This window comes from Bos indicus x Bos taurus, chromosome 8 (assembly GCF_003369695.1).
Source record: "Bos indicus x Bos taurus breed Angus x Brahman F1 hybrid chromosome 8, Bos_hybrid_MaternalHap_v2.0, whole genome shotgun sequence".
Classification (NCBI taxonomy): Eukaryota; Metazoa; Chordata; class Mammalia; order Artiodactyla; family Bovidae; genus Bos; species Bos indicus x Bos taurus.
In genome coordinates, this window is record NC_040083.1 from 95,184,937 (window position 1) to 95,210,785 (window position 25,849).

Consider the following 25,849-nt stretch of genomic DNA (forward strand, 5'->3'; position numbering starts at 1 on the left):
CTAGTTGGTAAGTGTAGAGTTAGTATGAATAGGCAATCAGATTATTGTTTGCCTTTTTTTCTTACCAGTCAGTTACACTATAACTTAAACCACAAAGTTAGTATGGATATTTTTTCTTTTTTAACTTTTATTGGAGTATAGTTGCTTAGTATGGCTTCTTTTTGGCCACAGTATATCAAAAGATAGGTTATCACTTATAAATGAGTGCAATGAACAACTGTAGCAACTGATTTAATTGCCTCCAAATCAGAGATCATCAAGGGAGACTTGACTGTTAAAAAGAGGGGGAAATTCTTAAATTTAGTAATATAATTCTAAGTAATTACTTTATTCAACAAATAATTAATTAGTACCCATTAAATATGTACCAGAAAGACAAAAACAAGGTATAGTCGCCATGTGTAAGGAGCTTGCATTAGAGCAGACAGTCAAACTTCTCTTTATCCTCTGCAATACCTGGTAGGAGTCTTGTACAAAGATGACCAAAGTTAATCCCCTCAGCAGATATTTAGTGTGTACCTAGTATGTGCCCGTAGTGATTACAGGTGCCATATCTCCAGCTCGTTAATAGTGCTTCATGAAAATTGCAAATATGTCCATCCTTTTTATTGGTTACTAGAAATGGAAATTGGAAAATTGTCTTGCTCTTTTCTGGCATATAAATACAGAATGCTTTCCTACTTAGAAAGGAATTAAATTCATTGAACTCATATTCATGTCATTTGTTCTTAATAACAAAAACTTCTGCATTTAAAGATTTTCTTTTTTATTAACTACAATTTTCTAAACCATGTGTTTTAAGGACTATTTTTTTCCTCTTGGTGTATCCTACAAATGTTATTGAGATAGTAAATCAAACAAAAATTTAAAATAAGAATTAGCCTCCAATGCCAACACTTTATTTCAAATAATTTGATGTTTTAGACTAGTATTTCTTAACTAAGGGTGATTTTTGCACTTGCCACAGCTACCTCCTCCCCCTCCCCCATCCAGGATGTTTAGAAGTGTCAGGAAACGTTTTTTTTTTTTTTTGGTTGTCACAGTTGGGTGAGAGGTTACAGGGAGGCTGCTGGCATCTAGTGGACAGAGACCAGGGTTGCTGATAAACATCCTGCAAATGCACAAGTCAGCTCCCTACAACCAAGAACTGCCTGAGAATTGTGTTAACACCAAGGTTTAGAAAACCTGTTTTAGATAGTATACTTTGTAGTGAATGGTGAAAAGCATATATCATTATATATAACATGTAACACCAAAATATAACAGGATAAAATAATTCTTTTTTGTTGTTGTTAATCAGGATGTCTGTTTTATTCAACAGATGTCTTTTGAGTGCCGTCTGTGTGCCAGGAAATAGAAATTCCAGATATTTTGAAGGCATAAGATCCCAGTTCTCAAAGAGCACACATTCTAAAGATAGAAATGATATGTAAACTAAAAAATTATAAAATAATATGTGTTTTATAATACAGCTAAGAAGTAAATAGCTTTGTTTGGGTGCATCAGATAAGACTTGACGGAGAGGGTAAATATTGTAGTTTGTAGAAATTCTCCTCAAACTTGAACACTCTTTCAGATGATAGTTAGGAAAGGACAGCTCAGCAGAGGGAATAGCATGTGAAAAAGCCTGGAAGCTTGAGAAACTGCAAGAATTGTAAGTAGTTTATTAATGAGCCTGGAGTTTTAGGTAGAGGCCTGCCTTAGGAGGGCCTTGAAACCAAGGAGTTTGGAATTTGTCCTGAGAGCAGAGGTATAATAAACGAATCCTAAGTTTACAGAAATCATTCTGAAGGTTGTGTGCAGGATGGAGGTAAGAAACCCTCTGAGAGAGTAGTTTAACTGACCCAATAAGAGATCATGATGATCTGAAATAACATAGATCTAGGACTTCCCTGGTGGCTCAGTGGTGAAAAATCCACCTGCCAATGCAAGGGACACAGGTTTGATCTGAGAAGATCCTACGTGCTGCAGGGCAACTGAGCCTGTGTGCACAACTACTGAGCCTGTGCACAGCAACCCCTGAAGCCTGAGTGCCCTAGAGCCCGTGCTCTGCAACGAGAGAAGCCACAGCAATGAGAAGCCCGTACATCGCAGTGAAAAGAAAGCCTGTGTGCAGCAATGAAGACCTAGCGCAGTCAAAAATAAATAACTAAATAAAAATTATTAAAAAAAAATAATGTAGAAAGGTCTGATTGTCAGGACTTGGTATCTTGAATGTCTTGAATAGTATGAGAAAACATAAATGGAAGACGTAGATAAAGAAGATACAGAATGACTTCCATACTTCATCTTGGGAATTTTATGAATGGTGGAGCCATTACCTAGGGTAGATTTAAAACGGAAGGAGGCAGAGCAGATTTAGAGAGTGGGTAATGGGAAAAAATATATTATCTTTGCAGTGTCTGTGGAATATACATTTTTTTTCTCAGGAGCATGTTGAATACTTGTCTGATTATGATTATTGGAAAGACACAGAAGAAGCATTGTGGGCTGCAGGTAAAGAATTCTATTTCTTAGTTTGTCAGTGATCTCCTAAAAGGTCTTGGAAATATGACTTACTTTTTTTCATCTGTAATGTTTGGAGCATGGTGATGGAAACATACCTCTTAGTGAAGTTGTTATAAGTGATATTGAGCTAAAAAATAAAAAATTAACTATTATAAAGCCTTTGAAATATTGCAGTAGTTAAACATTCTGGTGCCAATAGCAACTGTTTACCAAGATAAATGCTTATATACCCAAGTTAGGTTCCTAAGATCATTCATTCTGATGGCCTGTGAATAACATTGGCTAAGTTGCATGGATTGCCTCTGATGTGGTTTTGAGAAGCTTTTGTTCTTTGCTTTAGACTTTTCATTACTCTAGCACTTTATTTCCCTGTTTTTTGCAGTAGAAGAAAAATATTGTCTTGCTGTTTATAACCAAACATCTTATGTCTATACTTCTACTATTGTTTATACTTCTACTACTAAAAAAAATAGATACTGCCTTAAGAGTTCACTAAAAATATATTAGCAATACACATGAAAAGAGAAACAATTGTAAAACATTGGCCATTTCTGGGTTGTTTTAAGGTTCTTCATTGAGGCTTCTCTGTCCATCAGTCCTTTGAGTAGGAAGCAATATAAAGTTTCTTCTGATTGTTACTACCAGCACATTGTAAAGATCTTTTTCCTTTAATCTATTTAGTACAGGATCTATTTAGTACTGGCCTCTGTCCCAGAATACCGTCAGAGATAAGGCTATTATCCTTTCATTGAGCATTATCCTGGGAAAGTCTTTATAAAATTGAACTCTGTTGCACCTGCTGACCTCCTTTTTTAAAATGAAAAAAGGGTGAGGATGAAGATTATGTTCACTGAATTCAAATGGAGCAGTGTGTTTGACAGCACTGACACAATATGCTTTAGTTAGGGCCTTTCGTGTTGTGCAAATCAATTCCCTCTTGGACTCTGAAAGAAGTAAGTGGACAATTCAGATCAGGAAGTTGATGATCACATTGGGTGCTTGCCCTGCAGTTACTGGTACAGTGGCTATTTTTTCTTGAGCAATTCTATAATAGGACTCCAGCTATTTTACAATTAATCTAAAGTGTTTGCTTGCCATGGCTGTCATATTTTCTCTAAAATTGCTATAAATAGTATCTAGTGGTGTTATCTTTAAACATGAAAGCCTAATTTTAGAAGTTGGACGCTTAATATTCATGCTTAACTAAGTCATTAAAATGGAAGAGAATGATAGAAAAGAATTTTAGAAACTTAGTTTCCTATTGAGTCTAAAGAGCTGCAGAAACTTGAAGAACAATGCCATGCAACTTTCAAGTATCTCTTTAAAAATATTTTACACTGCCCAATTACCTGAGATATTTTAATATAAAATAGATGCTACATGTATTTATGTAAATATGCTACTAAGCCCACATATTCAAACACTTCAGTTGGTTTGGAGGCAGCATTACTGATGTAGTGCAGGTTTGTGGCTTTCTCAAATTCTTTTGATTGAAAGTACAAGATGTAAATGAAATACACCTCTCCGTTTTGTTGTCCCAACAAATCTTTTTTTCTGTATTCCATTCTAGTTCCTTCTCATGTCCTCACATGATGTTTTCACAATTAATTCAGTGTTAAAATCTGCCTTCACATTATATTTTAAACATATTGCATGGTGATACAGTGCAAAATCTCATTATTGCTATAATATAAATGCAAAGCCATTCTATTTGTATTTAATAATAAAGTATTTGCCTGAATTAGTAACCTAGTAAGAACTTCAATAATGAAATACAAACAATTTACATGATATAATATAGTAGGCCTGAGCAAAATCAGAGCTAAAGCCTAAATGTCCCTAGCTAACAATGTCTTTGTACAATGAACCTTATAGTATAATAGTTGCCATATTGTAAAATTAGCATGTTGCTTGAATAAGACTTAATCAAGGATTTGGTGTACTGTATCCATCCAAATTATATACATATAAATGAAAATGAAAGTCACTCAGTTGTGTCCAACTCTTTGTGACCCCATGGACTATTCTCCAGGCCGAAATAATGGAATGGGTAGCCGTTCCCTTCTCTAGATCCTCCCAGCCCAGGGATTGAATTCAGATCTCTCTCATTGCAGGCAGATTCTAAGCAGATACCAACTGAGCCACCAGGAAAGCCCAAGAATTCTGGAGTGGGTAGCCTATCCCTTCTCCAACAGATCTTCCCAACTCAGGAATCGAACGGGGGTCTCCTATAATGTAGACAGATTCTTTAGCTGAGCTACCAGGGAAGCCCATATATATATGTATATATGTATGTATGTATGTATTGGCCATGTAGTCAGAAAATAACCAATCTAAGACTAAATTTAAGCTGTTTTAAACTATCTGAAAACTGAGAATCCTTTGATCAATTGATTGATTTGATCATAGTTCAGTTTATTTACAGTTACTGTCTCATGCCTCTTACATAAGAAAAAAGTAGTGTATTATCTGAATGCTATGTGCTATATGTAGCAACCTTAAATATTTAGTAATGGAAAGCATAGGAAGGAGAGATGGCATATGTAGTTGAAGAGGAGTTTTGTAGCCAAAGAGATCTAGGGTTTAATCCCAGCTTATTGATGATTAGCTATGTCAGTTATTTACCTTATCGCTTAACCTCTATTTTCTCCTCTGTTAAGTGGGCTTAGTAATGCCTGCCTAGTAAAGTTAAAGTAAATTATATAATTTATATATATGAGAGCGAAGTTCACCCCACCAGTGAGTTCACAGCGTGATGGGAGGAGGAAACGGGTCCTTTGCCCATCACAACTGTTCTCTTGGGATGAGAAACCTGCATGGGGAACAGAACCAGCCCCATAAATGGGCTGGTTTCAGCCTAACCCTCAGAAGCACTGGGGCTGGCAAAAACTCTTGGTTTCTTCAGGAGAACTTTTATCATGTTAGTTTTTTCCATTGTTTGAAGACATTTCTAGATAGAGTTGGGTCAGTTACAATGAAAAGTTGACTCTTTATAAAATTATATGTGTGTGCATGTATATTATATAGGGCTTGACATATGACACTCAATGAAGATAGCTCTAATATTTATTGTTATTACCCTAATACTGTTAATTAAACTTTCTATATAAGTTTCCAGAGAAGAATCTGCTTCAAATGATTAAGGATCGATACTATTAGACCAAATCAAACTTTTATTAATTCTATAATGTTTGAAAGTTGTATATGTTGAATTAATATTAACCTATAAAATAAAATTTAAATGAATTAATAAAAGAATTTATTCAGACTCTGTTCTGCTAGCTAACATATAGCTTTTCTTTCAACAGGCTCAGCACTATGCAGCTATGACCTAAAGCCTTCTGAATATGCATCATCAAAAGCAAAAGGTCTTTGCCCCAAACTACCTGTTCCAGCGAGGTAAATTTTACTGTATTTCATTAACTTGTTACTTTTGTTTTTGTAGGTAGATTTTAAACTGTATATGTTATGAGAAAAGAGTGACTTGATGATACCTGTTGCCCAGTTTCAGTACTTTACAATTTTTAAAGTAGTAATAGAAATGACAACATGAATTTCACATTATTTTAAAGAACAGACACACACACATACACACAGGCAAACAACATTTCTCATTCTCAAATACTTTAAATTTCTTTGGTGGGCTCACTTTTTAAAATTTTTTAATTAAATAATTTATTTATTTTATTTCTTGGCCACGTCTAGTGGCATGTGGGATCTTAGTTCCCCTACCCGGGATTGAACCCATGCACCCTGCAGTGGGAGGGCAGAGGCTTAATCACTGGACCACCAGGGAAGTCCCTCACTTTTTTTTTTAATGTCATAGTTTTCAAGTATAGAAAGCTGTTGATATTATAAACCTTATAGCAAAATTTGGAAGTCAGGTCTCACAGTCTCAAAAGATTCTTTGAAGTTTCTTTGAAGTTGATCATCCTAACTGGTATCATTTTTAAATTACCTTTATAAATTTAAAAATATGCCAGTGATTAGTCTCCATACTTTATTTCTGGCTATATCCTTTAGGTACTTTCTCTGTAATAAGCTGTTTGTCCTAATCAACAAACATTTATTATTAAGTACCTACTATATGTAATGGATACAAAGATGAAACAAGAAATATTGTTTATTTGAAAGAATTTTAAAATTTTGGGCCACGTCACACAGATTTGGGCTTCTGGGGTTTTAGTTCCCTGACCAGGGATCAACCAAGGCCTTCAGCAGTGACAGCATGGAGTCCTAACCACTGGACTGCTGGGGAATTCCTTAGATATTTCTTTTATCTTTTCTTTTTTTTGGACAGATCTCATAGTAGTTTTAAGTAAGCAAATTTTAAAATTATAAATTGATTTTTTTTTAAAGGAAATAGATTCTCAAGCACTGTAGAATATATCCTCAGAATTAGGTATATACTGTTTGGAGCATGTCTGGTCTTAAGAACCTTGGCATATATCACTAACCATGTATATAACATGAACATTTCCCAGGGATACGGAATCAAAACCCCTTTATTGTATCTTAGTAAATTATAGAAGCTATTGGTTAAAATTCTCATCTTATGTCTCCTTTCCTTCAACTGACTTAGGGGTATTACTTATGCTTCATTAACTTGAATTTGAAATTTTTTGTTGAAAAGCTGACAAGGACGTATCAGTTTAATTGATTTCCTGCTCTTTTAGTTTTGTCAAGTTGCTATTGAAATTAAAATTTAAAGCCTACAGACAGAAACACAATGGGACTGTTTTAAAAGATACTAAATAGGAAGGACCTACAAATTATCCCCTTAGACCAATAGGTAAGGAGACTCCATTCATGAAAATTGAGAATATTAGGGAGGCTGTGACAATAAAGAAAAGAGATTCTTTGAATAGAGAAAATTATCAATGTAAAAACAAGAAAAGCTCTGTTCTCTTATCTATTCAACTGCTAACGCCTATTTTAAACGCATATTTGAGTATAGAGAGTCACTATTTTAAGGCATAAATATAATAGGTATGAAAAAGCCATGGTATGAGAATGAAGTTGCCTGCTCTAGTATAATATACGTGGGTTTAGGGTAGAGGGCAGTTCATACTGCATGTCCTCCTGCACCTCTGACCTCTGACTCTACCATGTTGAGGGCTCCCTGTTCCTGGTTATGCTGGGTGATCCAGTCTTGGCTGCATACTCATGAAAGTCTCATGTACAGCATCCTAAGGGCATTCACTAGGACAGAAAACATAGAATTAGGGGCTTGAATGTTAGAGATGGACAGGCTTGGTAGCATGGTTATCCACTAATGTCTTAGTAATCCAAGATGCAATGATGAATCTATACTGTCTGAAAACTATTTATATAAATGTTTATACTTTATTTAAAGATCCTCATGTTTTACTTATCTTAGTAGTTCACAATCTATCACTTTTGTCTGAACTCACCTTTTTGGAAAGTAAATGAAAAGAAACAATTGACAGAAGGAAGGCAGATCAAGACCTTGTACATAGTAAACCTAGTATCTGGCAATCAAAGTGAAAGGATCAGAAAACAATAAATTTGTTGGAATAAAAAATTTAGGTCACTACCCTGTTTCACACATAGATTAGATACCAAATCTCCAAAGACTAGGAAGATCTAGTGTCTGTCCTTAAAAAGAGTAGGGACTATACTTTGATTGACTTTTTTATATGTACTAACACTTTTGACTAAGACTAGGCAAACCTGTGATGCAGGCAAATGGCCCTCAGCATAGACAAGTCTGTTAAGCTCTTAGTAAACCAAGTTTCCTCATATATAAAGTGGGATTATCAATACCTCTTGCATGGAGTTGCTGTAAGAATTAAATAAGATATTATGTGTTAAACATATGTTATTGTGCTTGGTGTATGGCTCAGAGTATTATCTGTATCAGCATCTAGAACCTTCCCACGTCATCATCCTTCCTGGGTACTCAGGAACTTTCTGCAGATGAAGGTAGTGTCTATTTGAAAGAAAAACAGTGGTAAACTAATTTGCAGTAAAACACTAATGCCACACAATTGCCAAATGGTTACTGTTCCTAAGAGCTTTTGAATTTTACAAACCAGTGCCTAGAAAGGGCCATATTGTATCCAGATTCAGAACTCTGTTGGTGATGTGCTGAACATGGTAGCCATGGGGGGTTCTAGCCAGCCTATATATATATTTATAATGCTTAAAGTTCTGAGTATAGCTAGAGAAAACTGCAGTACTAGAAACAGATTTCATAACTTCAGTTTACTCATCAAACAAACATTTATTTTGATACTTTCAGATGCCAGAAAGGACACTAGGTGTTAGAGAATTAACATGATACAGAAATAAGAAACTAATAGTCATGAAAAAAAATAGTTTATCTATATTTTTTAAGTGAAGGACCAAGGTGAATTAGAATTTATAAATCACCTATTGGGTGTCAAGCACTGTTTTAAGTTTCTTGTGTTATCTCATTGAACCCTCTCAAAAGCCTGTAAGGATATTGTCTCTTATAAGAGAAAGGTTAGATAGATTGCTCAAAGTCACACAACTAACTGTTGAGAATCAGAATTTGAATTTAAGATCTTGTAAAGTCTATACCGGAGAAGGAAATGGCAACCCGCTCCATTCTTGCCTGGAGAATCCCAGGGACGGGGGAGCCTGGTGGGCTGCCGTCTATGGGGTCGCACAGAGTCGGACACGACTGACGCGACTTAGCAGCAGCAGCAGCAGCAAAGTCTATACCACAGTTAGTTTGAAGCGGGGGAAAGGGAGTATAGAAATGAAAGAGGAGAGAAAGGAAATAAAATGAAACGTGTGAACATCACTGCATAGTGCCATTAGATTCTTGATTACTTATTTCCTGCCTTTGCTATGCTATAGAGATATTGCCAGAACCCTTTTTTTGTTTTATTTCTTTAATAAAATTTAATTAGAAATCAAGTGTAATGGCTTATTTATAACCTGGAGGTTTAAAATAGTTGTGTGAGGTGCAGACTTCTGTCTTATGAAAGAAGGCATATGGACAAAAGATATTAGGCATTGTTTGTCATCATACTTTGAGGGAGCTCATTAACTGTGGTAATCTGGACTTAAAGGCAGATAAATGGCAATATGTTTGCCCAGGTGAGATACAGTTTTCCTGTGAGTGGCTAATTTAAAAAATCTTTAAAAGACTCATTATAAATTCATTTGTTCTTGTTGACTAATGTTTCAATAATGTGAAACGGCATCAGTTAGTTTCTAATGGGATGACATTGACTTCTTAAAGATTCAATATTCTGTGGGCTTTAAAAGGTAGAAAACTTCCTATAAACAGAATTCTTTATGCTTTTCCTCCTAATTAAGAAGCACAGAGTGTGTCATTTGGGTTAGACACTAAAGTAGAAATGATCTCATGTACTAGGCTCTCAGAAGTTTAACTTTTCTGAGAGATATACAAAATCAGATAGCTCATCTTAAATTCATTATATCACATGGGATTTAAGTGGTAAAATATAAGACAAACCATTTCAATGCCATGATTACTTAGAATTTTTAAATAGTAAAGCAATTCAAGTATTAAAAACTTGTGACTGGTCAAGTTGTTTCTGTTTGGGAAAGAGCTGAATTGAGAAAAAAGAATGACAAAGGAATCTAATACTTTTTATTTTTGAAGCTAAGTATTTAATTTCATTTTTGCTGTTGTGTCCAAATGTTATCCTCTCTTTTATTTGCCTTCTATTCCTTTTATTCAGTAACACTAGATTTACCTGTTATTCCTTACCACAAGAAAAGATTTTGACCATCAGATAGACAATGTAGTTAATCAGCTTGTGCTATTTTTATACCTCTAAATTTAGAGCTGTCAGATTTTTTTTAACTGACATAGATTGAATTATAAGGCAACAAACTGTTGTTACTTTACTCCACTTCTTTGAAGGATACTTATAAAAGTATTCTTTCTAATTGACCAAGTGTTTATATACAGTATACAAATGACTTGAAAGGATAAGTTCAGAGCTGTTATCACTCAGCTTTTCCCCTTAAATAAAAATGAAGGCTTAGAATTTTAAGACTATAAGTCTTCCCTTTTCAAATCAGCTGTCCTCATTATAAGTTTGGAAAGCAGAAAAAAGCTAAAGCTACTGGGCATCCTGCTTATATTAATTTAGAATCACTGATTTATGAGTAGCATGATGATGATGAAGATATGTGAAAAGACTTACAGAGAACTTAACTCCTACCCTTTCATGACACATGGAGGGACAGAGAAGCAAAAAGACAGAGTGACCTGCAGCTTTGTAATTTTAGGAGAATCACCCAGGGCTTCTGAACCCACGTCCAGTTTTCTTTGCCACAGGTTCCACTCCCTTTTGGAGATCTTGTGTATTTCTCTCTGAGTATAAAAATATACCAACATCCTATTAGGATATGGGAGATTTAGGAGGAGCCACTTCTTGACAGAGTGTGAGGTTTATGCGTACATGACAGGAAAAAGGAAAACGGGAGTAAGACCAAGAAAACTGGTGCATATTACAAACAGAACATCAGTGTTCTTAGGTGGATGTATTTTATGTTGAAGGTTGGAGGCAGGTGAGTTAAACAGAGTTGACATCAGAGATTTTAGGATAATAAATAAAGCAGATGAAGATGTAGACATTCATAGACCAGAGAGGGCTTTAGTTTTGAAGGATAGAAAACCAGGCTTAAAATATGGTTAGAAGTCCTTAGACAGGGACGTTAACCTGGCAAGGACAGTATCAGGAAAAAAGCAGTTGTAGGTCACAACACAGTTGTTAGTTTAAAGGTTTCTGTCCCAGGTCAGTCTCCACTGAGTAAGAACTTGTTAATATTTTTTGATTCTTATAATATTTCTAACTAAATCTATTTTATATAAAAGAAATCTATAATTTAATATATTTTCAAATCATTAATGAAACAACTTTTGATCAAAAAATGGTGATTTACATATCTGTAATTCAAGCATTACTCAGAATGCTCTGGCTTTCTGCAGTTTGTGTCAAAATATCAAATCTTTGGCATTATCTTTCACCAACACCATTTTGAAGGTATATACAAATACACCCACATTTGTATTTGGAAGCAGTTTTTTAAAAATAAACATGCCTATAATTGTCATTTTTGGATATATTTTACTGTAAAGCATAAGTAAGGTAAGGCTAGATCTTTAAAATTACATTATTTTATTGCTCCGTAAAGTTTAACAGCATGGAAGATGCTTATTCTTACTCCCAATGGTGCTCATGTACCAATATTAAAGGAAAATCAATATATAGTTCACTTATATTCTTACTTGAAAAGAAGCATTCTTACTGCTTTTTGAGGAAGGAAACAAAAACAGTGTTTTGCTTCAGGTCATACAAAGTTGCTTTGCTGGGATTAGAGACTTTGGGGATTTGGTGCTCAACCATGTAATCTGTTCACCAATTTGACCAAAATACAGTACCAATCAAGAATGAGAACACACTTACATCAGTCCAATCAAAAAAGTTATAAGAACTATGACTGATAGTCCTATGCATAATTCTGAAAATGCGGGATTCATGTTAGTAATGACTAAATTTTAACTTAGTTCAGTTCAGTTCAGTCGCTCAGTCGTGTCTGACTCTTTGCGACCCCGTGAATCACAGCACGCCAGGCCACCCTGTCCATCACCAACTCCCGGAGTTCACTCAGACTCACGTCCATCGAGTCAGTGATTTTTTAACTTAATTTTAACTCAATGCACATGTAAATATGTGTTGTGCATAAATAAGGACACATGTGGGCTCTTTTAGAATTCGAACAAATCACAACTGAGGGCATGTTCATAGAGCTTTGCTTAAAATCTCATTAATTAGATCCGCACTTGCTCTCAGAAGCTAAAATAGGACCATGTTATAACAAACTATACTTCCACCACGCTTTATACATAGCTATGTTCCTTCACAAGTAAGAGCCGCAGTCAGTATAAACCTGATATAATTGATTCTTTTTTGGACACAAATAATCTCCTAATAATAATAACATACAAAAAGAAAAGAAAAGAATCTGTAATCCCATGACTATAACAGAGATTTTTCTTTAGAGTTTTTCCCCTGTTCTCATTCTTAGATCTTTAATACAGAGATGTAATCATCACATTAGATATGTTTTTCATTTTTTCCCCTTGTATTGTTATAAGTTCTTCCATATGCTAGCATTCATAGTTATTGTTTCAAATAGCTGCATATTCTGCTGTATGTTGATGTCTTGGTATGACTACTTTGTATGAGTTAATAAGCTGGTGCCTCAAATACCTTTTTTAATTTAAGGTTTTGTATGTTGTTCTGATAGAGCAAATATTCTATTAATGGTGGCACATTTCAAGCAAAAGTATATGTTTTTTTATTTTTAAATAGCTTACGGCAAAAATTAATTTTCAGTTCAATAAAGTATATGTTTGTAAGTTTTGTCATCTGCCTCTTGATTGATAGATGTGTAGGCTGAGGAGTCTAAGTGTTTGGTTTTGTTTCTGGTAGTTGTGTGTGTGTGTATATGTGTGTGTGTTTCTTTTCAGAAGGGGAGGGTAATGTCTTCTGTTGGAATATGCACTCCACCCTCTTTGATAAGCTTGTGGTAAGATTTGCATCACGCCCCATGACAGTCATCTTCATAGCATTAAGCTCACAGCTCTTAGCTCCCATATGATGTGTGGAGGGTGGAGTGTATTGCAGTCATATTCACCTTTCATTTGTGTGTTTGATGTGGCATTTATATTAAGTAGGAGTAATTTTTTTTCTGATTTTTTTTCTTGTGTCACCAGTGCACCTATTCCATTCTTCCATCGCTGTGCTCCTGTGAACATTTCCTGCTATGCCAAGTTTGCAGAGGCCCTGATCACCTTTGTCAGTGACAATAGTGTCTTACACAGGCTGATTAGTGGAGTAATGACCAGCAAAGAAATTATATTGGGACTTTGCTTGTTATCACTAGGTAATTGTTTTTCTCATTATTAGCTATTACATAGTATTGCAGTAGAAGACTGTTCTTTTAACCAAAATATGAATACTGCTGGGGATACTTGTAAATTGTTTAACTTCCCATAGCCAAAATAATTGTTTCAGATTATATATAGTTATAAGTATACACATATTTTTTAAGGAATATATATATATATCTGAAACTCATTTCCCTTCCTTTTCCCTCATTGGAGAAAACTGGTATATTCCCAAAGTTTGGTTACTAAGTCTGTAATAACACTTAGTATGATAATAGGAGGCTTCTTTTAATGAGTCAGCACCCCTTTGTTTTTAGTTATGATTCCAAAAGGCTTACTTGCTTATAAAAAGAAGTTATATATTCTTATATATTTCCATCAAAAAACATAAATTTCTGATAGGTTACATTTGGATTATATGATTTTTTCATTGCTACAATTAATGTTACTGTATTGCTGGAAAAATTAGGAAATCTCCACTTGTTAGCCAGTGAGTTTTTTGGTCAATAAATAGGTAATAAAATAAATAAATAAATGTGATTTTCAAGTTGTAAGTTCCCTATATTATCCGAGAACTGTATGTAGCCATATCAGAATTTATAGAGTGTTTTAGTTGGGAGAAGTAAACTGTAGTAGGAACCAAAGAACTATTTTGTTATATACATAAAATGAGTGTTTATGCCTGTTAACACCAATTATAGTCATTGAGAAGACTAGCCGTATTTCTGTCTTGTCATTAGAGAGTATTTTCTTTTTGCTTAGGTAGTACTTGACTCAGTTGAAATAATGCTGTCCATATGAAAAGCTATTTCTGTGATATTTGAAACGCTCCCATCTGTTTTTGGTTCCTGTACATTTATTGCAAATGTGAGTACCTCAATAACATTACCTAGTCACAGATCCCAACCATTTAGTTGGCTTTGCAAATGGCCCAAGAAAACTTGACTATTAGTCTAGCCTTATGTAAAAATTATTTGATTTCTGAAATAGTTGAATACTTGAAATAAGAAAAAAAATTCCAAACCTAGAAATGTAGTGCTAATAATGTTGTTAAGTCATTGGAATTCCATTTTTTATTAGAATAGTTTTCTTTTTGAAGTTTAAGATCTTTATTCGTTTGTGAAACAAGACTTTAAGTAATTAGAGATAAACAAATTATGATTTCAGAAGTGAATTTCCCTACACAAGGGTTAAATCCTCTCAGTTTTTTGTTTTGAGATTTTTTCACTCAAGATTTTGTCACATTGGGGTGGGTATAGGAGTTGGCTAAATAACTCAGCTAAGCTTTGCTCCTTTTTGAAGAGCTTCTCAATCAAGACTCCTGACCCGAGTTGAGAAGTAAGGTCAGGAATTTTGACTTCAGTAGTTTTCAGGATATTATTCTATAGAGTCAGACCGTATCTTGGAGTTTTAGAGGAGAAAAAACTAGAAAAAGATAATATACCATCTGACTTGTTGGCCAAAACAAACATCCGAGAAGTTGGTCCTGCTGGAACGCATAGATGACACAAGGAAGTGTAGCATTTAATTTAACCGATCTCTGTCTATGTTTGGTAATTTTCTGGTCACGAACATGGCATGTCATTCTCTACACTTTGTGTGTTGTCATCTGTTTGCATGCGAGTTCTGGTCTCTTCCCGTGGTGAGTCCACAACAGTGCCGTGCTGTCTTTGAGTCACCATATGCATTTGCATGTATTCTGTTCTGTCGTTTATAAACCCACAGTTAGGGGCTTTTGGCTTTAAGTGATGCTGTTCAAGTGATACAAGTACTCAAGTCAAGGTACAAAAGCAGCCAGTTTCCATTCTTACCAAAACTGGGGTCGTGAACTTGTCAATAGCAACAAATTATTTTCCCTAGGAGAAAACAATTGAAAGAGTTTCTCTTTATATTTTCTAATGTTTTCAAATGATATTCTGTGTGTCCTTTATCTTCCCTACAGTTCTGTCCATGATTTTGATGGTGATAATCAGGTATATATCAAGAATACTTGTGTGGATCTTAACATTTCTGCTCATCCTGGGTTCACTTGGTAAGCTACTTTTTCCTTTGTCACCCCTGATGTCATCTGTTTTATGTTTTCCTTACATTTATGCTTCCTTATTTTGTTTTCCCTATCTTTCTTTGCTGTATGAATTATGTTTTCTCTGGTTATTTTCACCCTTGCTTTGGATAGTATACATTTTATTTTTAGTTCTGCAGTTGGTAACCTATATATTTTCAGAAAATATTCTTCAATCTAGAATTCTATGGTTTTTAAAGGCTGAAAGGAAGCAGTATTTGTTGAGTCCTTCTCCCTTTAAATTTAGCATAAACTTTTCTACCTTTCTAATTCTATTTCTTTCTGCCCATTTGTACTTTTTGGCTCTTATTAAATAATTTGAGTGTTCATGTTCAGGTTATTATTAAAGTTAAAATATTATTTGTTGTATTTTTTTTTAAAGACTTTTGCTTACCTTTGCCTTAAGATTCTCCTTACTTGGTTTTAGTGATAACTGCTGGTCCTGTTTTTATTTTTTATTACAGTATAGTCGATTTACAATGTTGTGTTGGTTTCGGGTGTACAGCAGAGTGATTCAGTTATTCTGCTCCTATTTTTATAAAAGTCCGTTCTTGAGTTCTTAATTTCAATTCATATTTGTTTTGACTATAATCTGAGTTCAGTAATTTATTCATGAAGGACTTGTGGGCTGTATATATTCTGAATTCTTGGTTATCTAAGATTGCCTTTGTCATCACATGTGAATGTAAAATTGTTGCATATAAAATTCTTGAGATACACTATGTTGCTTTATATCTATACTTTATTTCAGAGAACTTTGATTATCAGTCTAAGTTTGTTCCTTTGTCCATAACCTACCTTACTTACCAGATATTTATGTAATTTTTAACTTACAACTTAAAATCTTTGTCTAGTTCAGAATCTTAACTAAGTTTGCCTATGATCTCTTTTGGGAGGATCTTTTTTAACTTTGAAAAGTTTTCTTTATTTCTGTGCTTGATTATTGTTTCTATTCTAGTGGTTTTTGACTGAAGATTCTTGTTATTCCCCAGTCATCTACCAAATTAGCATTTTTAGTCCTTTTGTCATTTTCTTTACATTCAGGAAGAACTCTTCAAGTTTATCTGCTATATTCCTCAGTATCACTTCTGTACTTGATTACTTAATTTTGTTATTCCAATTTCATCTAATTTGTAGTTCTTCCTTCTCTCAACCATCATACTTTTCATTTCAGTTTGTAGCCTTCAAATCTAATTGGGTGCTAGATGATGTCTTAGTCAGATTGGACTGTTGTAGCAAAGCACCATAGCCCTATAAACCACAAACATTTATTTCTCAAAGTTGTGGAGGTTGAAGCGTACAAGATCAGGGCACCAGCAGATTTGGCATCTGAAGGCTGACTTCCTGTTTCCAGCCATCTGGTGGCTGTCCTCACATGGCAGAAGAGGGATAGGAGTTCCCTGAGGTCTCTTTTACAAAAAGGGCACTAATCCTATTCATGAGGGCTCCACTCTTATGACCCCTTCATCTTCTAAAGGCCCCACCTCCAAATACCAACACAGTGAGGATTAGGATTCAGTAGATGGATTTTGGGGAGACATAAGCATTCAGTTCATAACAGATGAATCAGATCAGATCAGATCAGTCACTCAGTCGTGTCCAACTCTTTGTGACCCCATGAATCGCAGCACGCCAGGCCTCCCTGTCCATCACCAACTCCCGGAGTTCACTCAGACTCACGTCCATCAAGTCAGTGATGCCATCCACCCATCTCATCCTCTGTCGTCCCCTTCTCCTCTTGCCCCCAATCCCTCCCAGCATCAGAGTCTTTTCCAATGAGTCAACTCTTCGCATGAGGTGGCCAAAGTACTGGAGTTTCAGCTTTAGCATCATAGCTTTTAGAATAAAAGTAGATTTGAATCCTGTCTGTTGTTCAGTTGCTCAGTTGTGTCAGACTCTTTGCGACCCCATGGACTGCAGCATGCCAGGCTTCCCTGTCCTTCACCATCTCCTGGAGTTTGCTCAAACTCATGTCCATTGAGTTAGTGATGGACTAGCTCTAGCTTGAATCCTAGCTCTCCCACTTACCAGATATGTGGCATTTGGCATGCTATTAAACTTCCCTAAATTTTCAATTTCATCATTTGTAAAGTGGCACTGATAATACCCACTTAATAGCATTGTAATTAAATGTAGTTACATCTATTTGTGCTAATTCCTGGCACAAGTTTAAATGATTAATAAATGATATCTACTGTGGATATTATGAACAATGTCCTTAACATTGTAACAATTATCTTATTCTATATATTTTCCTGTAACTTCAGCCTTTCTCTCAACTTTTTCTGTTTAGCGAGAATGTATTTTATTCCTGTTTTTGAGGATATTAAATAGTTTTCCAGGCAATTTTCTTGTACCTTCAAGATTCCAAAATGGAAGTAGCATGTCCCTTTCTCAGAAACATTTTCCATAGACTCATTTGTTTTGCTTACTCATCTTCAGTACAAGAAAAATTCATGCTTAGTATTTGCTTACAAATACTAAGGAATTTCCCTTTGACATTATTCACTCTTGACTTGAGTGCAGATGGATTGAGTTGATTTGCAAAGATCTTAGCCCAGTGCTTCTCTCTCAGGCATTTCTCTTGTCCACCTCGATATATACATGCCTCTGCTCTGAACCTCCCATTTCCTTACCACAGCCTACAAGGCCTTACAGTATGATCTGGAAGCCAGCTCCTGCTCTACCCACATCTGTTATCACTTTTTCCATTGCTCATTGCTGTGGCTATAATGGCCTCTTACTTTCTCTCCTGCTAGGTGTGGCCCCATCTCAGCATCTTAGAACTTACTATTCCTTCTTCTCTGGAACACTCTTTCCTTAGTTTCATAGATTTGTTTTCTCCCTGTCTTTGATTCTTTTGCTCAGATATCATCTCACCCCAGAGAGGGCTTAGTTACCCATCATATATAAAATTGTACTGCTTTCCCAACACTAACACTTCTATCCCTCTTACTAAGCAGCTTTTTTTTAGGTTTAATATACTGTGGTTTTGGTTGTTTCCTTATTTTTTTTGTTCCCCCAAAACTATATAAGCTCCAGAAGAGGTGATATTGGGGGCTTGGTTTTTTACTGCTCTGTCCTCTGTCCTCAACTCCTGGGTGTTTTCCCAGGTGGCAAAGTTGGTAGAGTCTACCTGCCAATGCAGGAGACACCAGAGACATGGGTTCGATCCCTAGGTCAGGAAGATCCCCTGGAGTAGGAAATGACAACCCATTCCGATATTCTTGCTTGGGAAATCCCATGGACAGAGGAGCCTGGCAGGCTACAGCCTATGGAGTCACAAAAGAGTCAGACATGACTGAGAATGCATGCATGCAGGCCTTAACCCCTAGAACAGTAGATGCTGTGGGCACTCAAAATATACTGAATGAATTGAATGAAGATGTCTGATGCAGCTCTCTTATTTGGAGGCAGTTATGCCTCCCTCTTCAATCTAGAATCTCTGAGCAAGTGATAGAGATAAAATGTCCCATTTCTAGTGCCCACTGCTATCAAACTGTCAAGGATTTCCTTTGTTCCTACCTATCATTTGATCTTCATTTATTCATAGTATGAATATTTTATCAACTATGTGAGTGTGTCATCACTAGGCACTGGGGTTATTGTACAACAGAGAAGATCTTTGCCTTCCTCAGCTTCATTGCTGATTTTTTTTTTTTTTTTAACTTTAGTTCTTTTTTTTTGTCACAAAACTGCATGACATGTGGGATCTTAGTTGCCCAACCAGGGATCTAACCCATGCTCCCTGCCTTAGAAGTGTGGAGTCTTAACCACTGGATCACTGGGGAAGTCCCTTCATTGCTGATTTCTATGCCCTTTACTTGCTTTCCACACACTCCCTAGCTTAAACAGGTGCTGAGGCTCTCTTCAGTAACCAGTGCCTCTCAAGGGTATCTATCCTTGCTGGGCTCTCTCTCAGCTTCAGAATTGATAATATAGTAAAAGGAAGTTCATTTGATACAGTTAAAGATTTGTAAGTGTGTAATGTGGAAGATGATAGTGGAGTCATTGGAGTCCCCCTTTGCTGGCAAAAAGTGACAGCCACACACCTCCTAGCCAAATGGATTGTTGCTGTTAGTCCATGGTGAGGTATAGGAAGGGTCTACAAAATTGAGGATTTATGTTACACATTTTCTTGTGCTGATTGTTGCAAAATTGTTTCCTGTTTCCAGCTGGCACAGGTGTACTCTGGTGGCTGTATGCAAAGCAAAGAAAGTCTCCCAAAGAAACGGTTATTCCTGATCAGCCTCAGGTAGCTGAGGCCAATCTTCGGGCCCTCCTCATCTATGCCATTTCAGCAACAGTCTTCACGGTGAGTACAGGCCTCGGTGTGTCCTTCAGGTTTATGTTTTATTTATAGACCATTAATGAAGCAGAAACTTACCCCTAGCTATTGCAAGCCTACCCTTGATCACTGTTAGGTTAATCTCTGTCCCATGGGGTATGACCTCCTCAGAAGTCTTCAGAGGCTTCCCTAATTGATGGGTGCTATTTGATGTGACATTTTGTTCTGCACTGCCTGCTTTTTGAGAGGGAATTTTCACCTAGAATATTAATTATCATTTTCTAGTAAGAACATATATCTTACTGTCATGAAATAATGTAACTTTTTAAAAAACAGTTCTCTTTATTATAGAAAAGTATATTAAGAAATAAGCCATCTCATGTTGTTCTGTTTTTCATGAATTATTTTCCCACTTTTTTCCTTTTAAACTTTTTAACAACATTATTCCAAAAATATAGGTGAGCTTCACTAGTATAATTATTATACTAATTACAGTAAAATTACTCCATACAGGTTATCTTGTTCCTGGTCATGCTGGTGATGCGCAAGCGGGTTGCTCTCACCATTGCCTTGTTCCACGTGGCTGGCAAGGTCTTCATTCACTTGCCGCTGCTAGTCTTCCAGCCCTTCTGGACTTTCTTTGCTCTTGTCCTGTTTTGGGTGTACTGGATCATGACACTTCTCTTTCTTGGTACAGCCGGTAAGAAGACATGTTGCTGCTTTCTTTTAGCGATGAAACTGATTTGCATTAAAATATTTTAAAACATCAGAGAAATATAATTCTTAAGACACTTATGGACTAAGGTCTGATAAGCCATCAGAAATAATAGAGGTTATGGCTCTTTAATAACACATTACCTTTTTACAGAGGAACTTACTTAGCAGAAATAGACTTAGAGAACTAACTAATGGTTGCCAGGGGTGAGAATGTGGGGAAGGGATAGTTTGGGAGTTTGGGATGGACACATGCACACTGCTATATTTAAAATGGATAACCAACAAGGACCTACTGTATAGCACAGGGATATGTTATATGACAGCCTGGAGGGGAGGAGAGTTTGGTGGGGAACGGATGCATGAGTACGGATGGATGAGTCCTTTCACTGTTTACCTGAAACTATCACAACATTGTTAATCTGCTATACCCCAATATAAAAAGGAAAGTTAAAAAAAAATAACGCATTCCCCATTCATGATATTTAGATCTTCCCAGCAAAGTGAGTCTAAACCAGGTAGGGACCGAAATCATATCCAGTTTTGAGATGGTTGTGGATTTGAAGTAAGCTCCTGTCCTGACTCAGACATTTAGATTCATTCTGAGATGAACTAATGAATGCATTAGTGCTCCTCTGGAGTTGCCTCAAACTCCAGTGATAGCCAAAGATCAACCTGCCTCCTTGGGGTTTTCTGGTTTGGAAATAACCTGAATCTATGTAGAGCTAGTGGTGATACAGTTCATAGTTAGATGCTCGGACTTACTTGTAGCCATACTTAATATCAAAAGTTATGTATGTCTAAATGGAATTAATTGTGAAGAGTGGTATAAGGATAATAAGCGTATATGTAACTTCTCTGGTCATTCAACACACCACCAATTGAAAATAATATTAATTTCTGTACTTTGCTAATTTTATATCTGTAATTATTGGACAAGTAATAGCTCTTTAAGAAAACTGAAGTGTTGGAAAATTCATAACTAAACTAAATAACTGATAATGTCGTAAGAATTATATTTAAACAGAGCAACTTTTAAAAGCTATATATGTTCTTTGAGGAAAACATAATGCTTGATTTTACAGTGTTCTGCTACACAACTTTTGAAGTGATACTTATTTTTGTCCCTTAATGAAATAAACACTGTGATCATAATGCCAATGGTTTGGGGGTAGGGATATATTGTTGGAAATTAGCTTAATCTCCTAGATTTAATAGCCATGTTTTTTGGTTTATACCTTATGTGCTTCTTCTTTCCTTCTTTGATATTTTCCTAGGTAGTGCTGTTCAGAATGAACAAGGCTTTGTGGAGTTCAAAATGTCAGGGCCTCTGCAGTACATGTGGTGGTACCATGTGGTGGGCCTGATTTGGATCAGTGAATTTATTTTAGCCTGTCAGCAGATGACTGTGGCAGGAGCTGTGGTGACCTACTATTTTACTAGGTGAGGATTTATACTTGTCAGAAAACTTAAGTTGTAACAACATGGATGGACCTAGAGGGTATTATGCTAAGTGAAGTAAGTCAGGCAGAGAATGTCAGATACCTGTATGATTTCACTTACATGTGGAATCTAAAAAACAAAACAAATAAACATAACAAATAGACTCATGTGAAATAGACTCAAATGAAAGTCACTCAGTTGTGTCTGACTCTTTGCAACCTCATAGACTATACAGTCCATGGAATTCTCCAGGCCAGAATACTGGAGTAGGTAGCCTTTCCCTTCTCCAGGGGATCATCCCAACCCAGGGATCAAACCCAGGTCTCCTGCATTGCAGGTGGATTCTTTACCAGCTAAGCCACAAGGGAAGTGCAAGAATACTGGAGTGGGTAGCCTATCCCTTCTCCAGCAGATCTTCCTGACCCAGGAATCGAACTGGGGTCTTCTGCATTGTAGGCGGATTCTTTACCAACTGAGCTATCAGGGAAGCCTCATAGATACAGAGAAAAATCAAGTGACTGCCAGAGGAGGGGTCGAGGCTGTGAGTGAAATAGGTGAAGGAGATTAAAAGGTACAAACTTCTAGTTACAAAAAAAAATGAATGATGATGGGGATGAAAAGTCTCACATGGGGAATATGGGCAATAATATTGTGATCATTTTGTATGGTGACAGATGACAACTAGACTTATTGTGGTGATCATTTGTAATGTGTAGAAATAGTGAATCACTATGTTATATATGCAGAACTAACATAGTATTGTAGGTCGATTATACGTCAATTTTTTTAAAAAAGCAAGAAAAAAGAAAAGAAAACTTAAGATAATCTAAGTAATTATGCCTGTAGGAAGTAGAACTGAGGCTGTTAAGAGTTTAATTTCTTTAAGAAGTAAGTGGAACTCAATATGACAAAATGTGTAGTTGATAATTCTGTGAGGTAGGAAAATGGGAGGTGATTATTTTATTCTTTATTCTCTCCTGTAACTTTCTTAAACATTAATTAGAATAGCAGGTCATGCTACACTTAAATTACATTTATCAGAAAAATAAATCTAGTTAGTGTCTTAGGTATTGGGTTAGCCAAGAAGTTCTTTTGGGTTTTTCCACATAAGATGGTATGGAAAAAGCTGAGTGAACTTTTTGGTCAACCCAGTATTTTTGCTTATATAAGGATCTAGCACAGGTTAACAAGTCTTTAATTTGTATGGATCAGAAAAGGTGTTGTGACTTCCTTTCCTAATTTCAGAGCTAACTATGCACTACTGTAGGCCTGACAGTTTTCCATTAAAATGAAGTGCCAAGTCTAACATCTTTCTATGTTCCATTATCTGATTATGTAAATACCGCCATAACTATTTACTAGTAAGAGCTTTCAAAGCAGTTTTATTTAACTTAAAGTATTAGAGCATAAGAACCCCATGAAACTACCATAAAGAAATGAAGCATTAATTTTACATGATACATCTGAAACACTTGTAGTTACTTTGCTATTTTGCCATAGAACTAGAATAAGGAAAATGAATTAATTTTTCACTTTTTTGAACTAAATCTTTTCTGTGTTTCTATCCTGGTCAAGCCTTTAGTTGTCTTTTTGGTCATTTTTTAAACAGGGATAAAAGGAATTTGCCATTTACACCGATTCTGGCATCAGTGAATCGCCTTATTCGTTATCACCTTGGTACTGTGGCAAAAGGTTCTTTCATTATCACGTTAGTCAAAATTCCACGGATGATCCTTATGTACATTCACAGTCAGCTCAAAGGAAAGGTAAGGAAAAACCTTTTCTGGACTTTGTGTGGGCACATTCCAGATCTCAGTTCTGCATGTAGCAAAATTCCCAATGATATTAAGTCCAAGTGTGATGTTTTCTTCCATGTCCTTGCCAAGTGGAATCTAATTCGGTCTCCTTATCTCCCACTCTCGTACTCATATGCTCTGGCAAAATTTATCTAATCACAGGTTTCCCCAAATATCCTGTGCTTCTATTCCTCTGTGTGAATTCACACTTTCCTCCTTGGAACCCTCCTTCCTGTCCTTAACTGTGGAAACAACATGCATTTCTGCATGCTGCTGCTGCTGCTAAGTCGCTTCAGTCATGTCGCATTTCTGCATAGCTTAGCTCAAATGCCCCCTCTTCCTAGAAACCTCCCCTGAGTCCTCTAACCTCCCAAGTGGCATCTTCTCTCTCTCTTCTCCACTTTCATGGCACTAGGATCGTATCATTCTGACTCTAACCTTTGTTACGTTTAATGCTTTTAACTTCTTTGTTGGTCTTATATACTCTATCTTATATGCAATAGGTACTAAGTAATGTTGAATTGAACTGATTAAAAGTAATTCAACCATTGCATTTTGAGGGAAAAAAGGATGAGTATGGAGGCTTTAGAGCATGGGTTGTGATTTTTCTTAATTTTTACTTTTCTAAAATTTATAATATGCTACCTGGTATGATTTGATTCTTTGGTCTTTAATTATTTTCATTATTCATTCTTTCCAGGAAAATGCTTGTGCTCGATGTGTGCTGAAATCTTGCATTTGTTGCCTTTGGTGTCTTGAAAAGTGCCTAAATTATTTAAATCAGGTAAAAGATTTTAAAAATACATCTAACACTCACTTTCAAAGACAGGTTCATTGTTTCTTCTTTCAAGATAAAGTTTTTGAGTTTAATTGAAAAACGTTTTTTTCTCATGGTGTTGTACATTGTGCCTTGATCAAGTATAACTATTTTAATCATATTCTTATTTTGAAACATAATATATATTCTTCCCAAAGCTTATTATTGCAGGAGACCCCAGTTTAATTCCTGGGTCAGGAAGATCCCCTGGAGAAGGGATAGGCTACCCACTCCAGTATTCTGGCCTGGAGAATTCCATGGACTGTATAGTCCATGGGGTCACAAAGAGTTGAACACAACTGAGCAAAATTAATTGTAATACATGGATAAATTTCCTTAGAGTCCATCTTTCAGGAAAATCATTTATCTTTTATCCCTTAATTCACATTTTATCTTTGATTTTCCCTGAGAATCGTGTCTACGCTAGCCATTGTTCTTTAATTCATTTAATGTTGTTTGAAAGCTTTAGTGAAAAGTTGTTGTGACACTTACTCCTTTTTTGCAACTGTCTACTATTGTTCAAAATTAACATGCCATGGGGCTTTTTTGTTTTTGCTTTATCCAGCTGCTGAAGACTGTGGTACTGGCCTGGAAAATACTAGCAATGAAAGTGCTATTCCTAAGGTCAAACGGAGGGATTGATACTTATGGAGTAACAGTTCACAGAGGAGTGGCTTGGTCCTCTGTCTTTCTGTATCTGAGCATGTAGGACTCTCACTGTGAAACACTCTTTTCATCTTGAGTTGTTTTTCTTAACCACTTTTCTCCAGCCCCTAAAAATCAATTCTAATGTACTGATGCCCTTATCTAATAGACCAAAGATAAAAATTGACTTTCTCACCATTAACCTTTAAGTGATTGAAGATAGCATTGCACTGTCCATTCACTCACATGTAGTCAAATGGAGAGAGTCCTGTGGTGATGGTGTTGAGCATGCCTGGAGTCTGCTTTATTGGAGTTCTATGATTAATGTGAAGAAGTAGATTTCACATTTCATTAGCAAAATACTTTCCTGTGGTTCATAATACTCTTCGGATGTAAAGTATTGGGAAGGTCATTATTAAAATAATTAGTAACAGCCACAACATTCTGCAAAATTATGTTTTTTAAAATTTGGTTTTGGAACAAGTCATCTTAATCAAAAAAGTTGATGGATGCAGTAATGATAATCATCATTACATTTTGTATCCGTCACTAAATAGCTTATATTCAGAGAGATGTGCTAACCTCAGCTGTCTGTTTTCGCTTCCCACAGGCACCTTTTGCTCTCACAGTTTCCAAAATGTGCAGAAAA

The 25,849-nt window shown here is 35.9% G+C and overlaps 1 protein-coding gene across 4 annotated transcripts in view; it reads left to right on the forward strand.

The window, feature by feature from the left end:
* Window positions 1–25,849, forward strand: part of SLC44A1 (solute carrier family 44 member 1) — a 231,399-nt gene that overhangs the window by 126,191 nt on the left and 79,359 nt on the right. For all 4 annotated transcript variants that reach the window (XM_027550433.1, XM_027550435.1, XM_027550434.1 and 1 more), the window contains exons 5-12: window positions 5,817–5,907; window positions 13,262–13,431; window positions 15,378–15,467; window positions 19,673–19,812; window positions 20,299–20,485; window positions 21,777–21,942; window positions 23,552–23,708; window positions 24,439–24,522. In XM_027550433.1, the coding sequence (XP_027406234.1) occupies window positions 5,817–5,907; window positions 13,262–13,431; window positions 15,378–15,467; window positions 19,673–19,812; window positions 20,299–20,485; window positions 21,777–21,942; window positions 23,552–23,708; window positions 24,439–24,522 (1,085 nt within the window). The remainder of the gene's footprint in view (window positions 1–5,816; window positions 5,908–13,261; window positions 13,432–15,377; window positions 15,468–19,672; window positions 19,813–20,298; window positions 20,486–21,776; window positions 21,943–23,551; window positions 23,709–24,438; window positions 24,523–25,849) is intronic.